This window comes from Bison bison, unplaced genomic scaffold, assembly GCF_000754665.1.
Source record: "Bison bison bison isolate TAMUID 2011002044 unplaced genomic scaffold, Bison_UMD1.0 scf7180017864535, whole genome shotgun sequence".
NCBI classification, from domain to species: domain Eukaryota; kingdom Metazoa; phylum Chordata; class Mammalia; order Artiodactyla; family Bovidae; genus Bison; species Bison bison.
In genome coordinates, this window is record NW_011495084.1 from 14,119,217 (window position 1) to 14,121,729 (window position 2,513).

At 51.5% G+C, this 2,513-nt stretch overlaps 1 protein-coding gene across 1 annotated transcript in view; it reads left to right on the plus strand.

The window, feature by feature from the left end:
- Window positions 1–700: 700 nt before the first annotated feature.
- LOC104982651 (multidrug resistance-associated protein 4-like) overlaps window positions 701–2,513 on the plus strand; it is a gene marked incomplete at its 3' end in the record, with an annotated part of 24,492 nt that continues 22,679 nt past the window's right edge. Inside the window, exon 1 of the mRNA XM_010832084.1 lies at window positions 701–857. Within this exon, the coding sequence (XP_010830386.1) occupies window positions 784–857 (74 nt within the window). The remainder of the gene's footprint in view (window positions 858–2,513) is intronic.

Below are 2,513 nucleotides of genomic sequence, written 5' to 3' on the forward strand. Positions count from 1 at the left end.
ATTCATATGGGCTTCATGTATGGGAAAAATGTCTGAAGTTATTCATTTCCCTCTGATACTGATACCTGCTTATTAGCTCATTTAAAATTTATTTATTTGAGGGATAAACAAAGTAAACGTTGACTTCTTGCTTATGTACTTTTCTCTGTGCATCAGTTCACTTCTGAGTAACTGTCCTTCATGCCACAAGAAAGATGTGCTGTGGTCTTTCCTTTTCCCTTCTCTTATCAAAACAGGATTCCTCAGGGCCAGCCTAGCAGTAGAACAGACACTAGGGAGCCTGGGGCTGTCATCTCAGTAGCCTGGCAGCTTTGTGCTGGTCATCTGTGCTCACTTCCACTGACCAGTACTGGCGACTAGCTCAGGGTATCTCGCGGTGGGGTGGGGTCTCTCCCAGGAAGGCCCTCCAGGGTCCTGCTCCATTCCAGTTGGAGACCTTCCCACAGCGCCCTTGTTTGGTCCTGATGAGGGCAGCGTGCCCAGAGGGCGGGCTGCTATCTCCTTCTGCCAGCTTTCTCTGGGTCTTCACCCCAGCTGAGGGGCGTTTCTGCTGCAGCCTGCCCCTCCTTCTCCTTCTGGGTGGGGACCCGGTCTCAGAGTGCGCCCTCTGGTACAGTTTGCAGCCCAGTGCAAGACCGTGGGCGCCTGGGGTCCTGCGCCCCGCGCCGTGCGGTTCTCTCACCTCCTCTATCAGAGGCGCCTGCGGCCTCCCCTCACACCTGCGTGTGGCCACCGGCTGCCCCCACTCAACACTCCCGACCCTCACGGGTCCAGGCCGGCAAGATGCAGCCGGTGTCCCCGGAGGAGAAGCCCAACCCGCTGCAGGACGCGAATGTCTGCTCTCGGCTGTTCTCCTGGTGAGCCCTGCCTGGGCTGAGACACCCCACCATCTCAGGGCCAGTGCTTGATGCTGCTGCGCCTTGCAGGGGCTGAGGGTCGAGGGTCAGGGCGAGGGAGCGCTTTCCGATGGCTGTTTGTAGCGGGTGGGGTCTCCCCACGCCGGACATGGGGATCCCTGTCTGTGCCCTCTGGGTGGGGTGGCGGGAAGCGGTAGCAGGAACGGGAAGAGGGACCTGGTGGCAGGGCGCAGGGTCTCCCTGCCTTGCAGCTCTCTGCCCCGTCAGGCTCCTTAGTCCCTGGGAGCAAGAGGGCAGCGGAAGCAGGAGGCAGGGAGTCTGAGAACCCAGGCTGCCCAGCGGGGTCACCGCCAGCAGGAGAAGGACTGGACCCGGACCTCCATCCTTAGCCTGCTTCCCCAGTACAGTTAGGATTCATAGTTCTGAATTAATTTGCACCCTTTGCCCACTAAGCAAACAGACCTGAACAGCTTAATCTGATTTACCTTTATCTAATTAGTGCTCTGCTCCTGTTGCCATCTTCCAATAATGACTCCACCTTTCCCCACATTCCTTAGGTGACAGCTGAGTTCCAGCTGCACTGGGCTCCCTTGTCCCTGTGTCTGTGACCATGTCTCCCTGCCTTCCTCTTTCTCTCTGTATGCATCTCTCACTGTATATCCTGGTATCTAGTTGTGACACATTTCATGTGTGCAAGAACACTAATATTTTTTATTTAATTAACAGGGACATGATTCTTGAACCCATTTTGCTTTTGTCTGGGATACATTGAGAGGACTGGAGGATGTATTTGACCAGCCCCTTTCCTTACTGTGAGTGTCTCTGCTTCCACCTTTGAGAGTCACAATGGGTATGGGGTCCCTGAAGCCTGTGGGGTATTATCTGTATCTCTAGCCTTTCCAAAAGCAGTGCAGGGTCCTGATGCAGCTGGTCCTGCCCAGGAGTCCTCTGGTACTGAAACCACTGAAGGGTCCCTGAGCTGGGAGGTAACACAGATGAAAAGCAGCTCAGAGAGATGAAGCTCTCAACTAAAGTTTTCCATCTGGTAGCTGGGACCACTTACTAGCTGGGTTGGAACCTTTGGGTTTAATCACACTTGGGTGATTTTTATATCATTTGTTCCTGGATGCTAATCCATTCATCTTTCCCACAAATTCTGATGTTTCATTTTTTTATATGGGAGGGCCTTGGGGATCCCCAGGAAACCAAAGCTTCTATGCTTGTTCTGATGATGCTGTGTTCAGTATGTGTAATTAAATCTCTTGGCCATTTGGTGACAATATAAAGCCTTGACATACTCCTTTTCCTGTTTGGAATCAGTCTATTGTTCCATGCCCAGTTCTAATTGTTGCTTCCTGACCTGCATACAAATTTCTCAAGAGGCAGGTCAGGTGGTCTGGTATTCCCATTTCTCGAAGAATTTTCAACAGTTTATTGTGATCCACACAGTCAAAGGCTTTGGCAGAGTCATAAAGCAGAAATAGATGTTTTTCTGGAACTCTCTTGTTCTTTGGATGATCCAGCAGATGTTGGCAATTTGATTTCTGGTTCCTCTGCCTTTTCTAAAACCAGCTTGAACATCTGGAAGTTCATGGTTCATGTATTGCTGAAGCCTGGCTTGGAGAATTTTGACCATTACTTTACTAGAGTATGAGA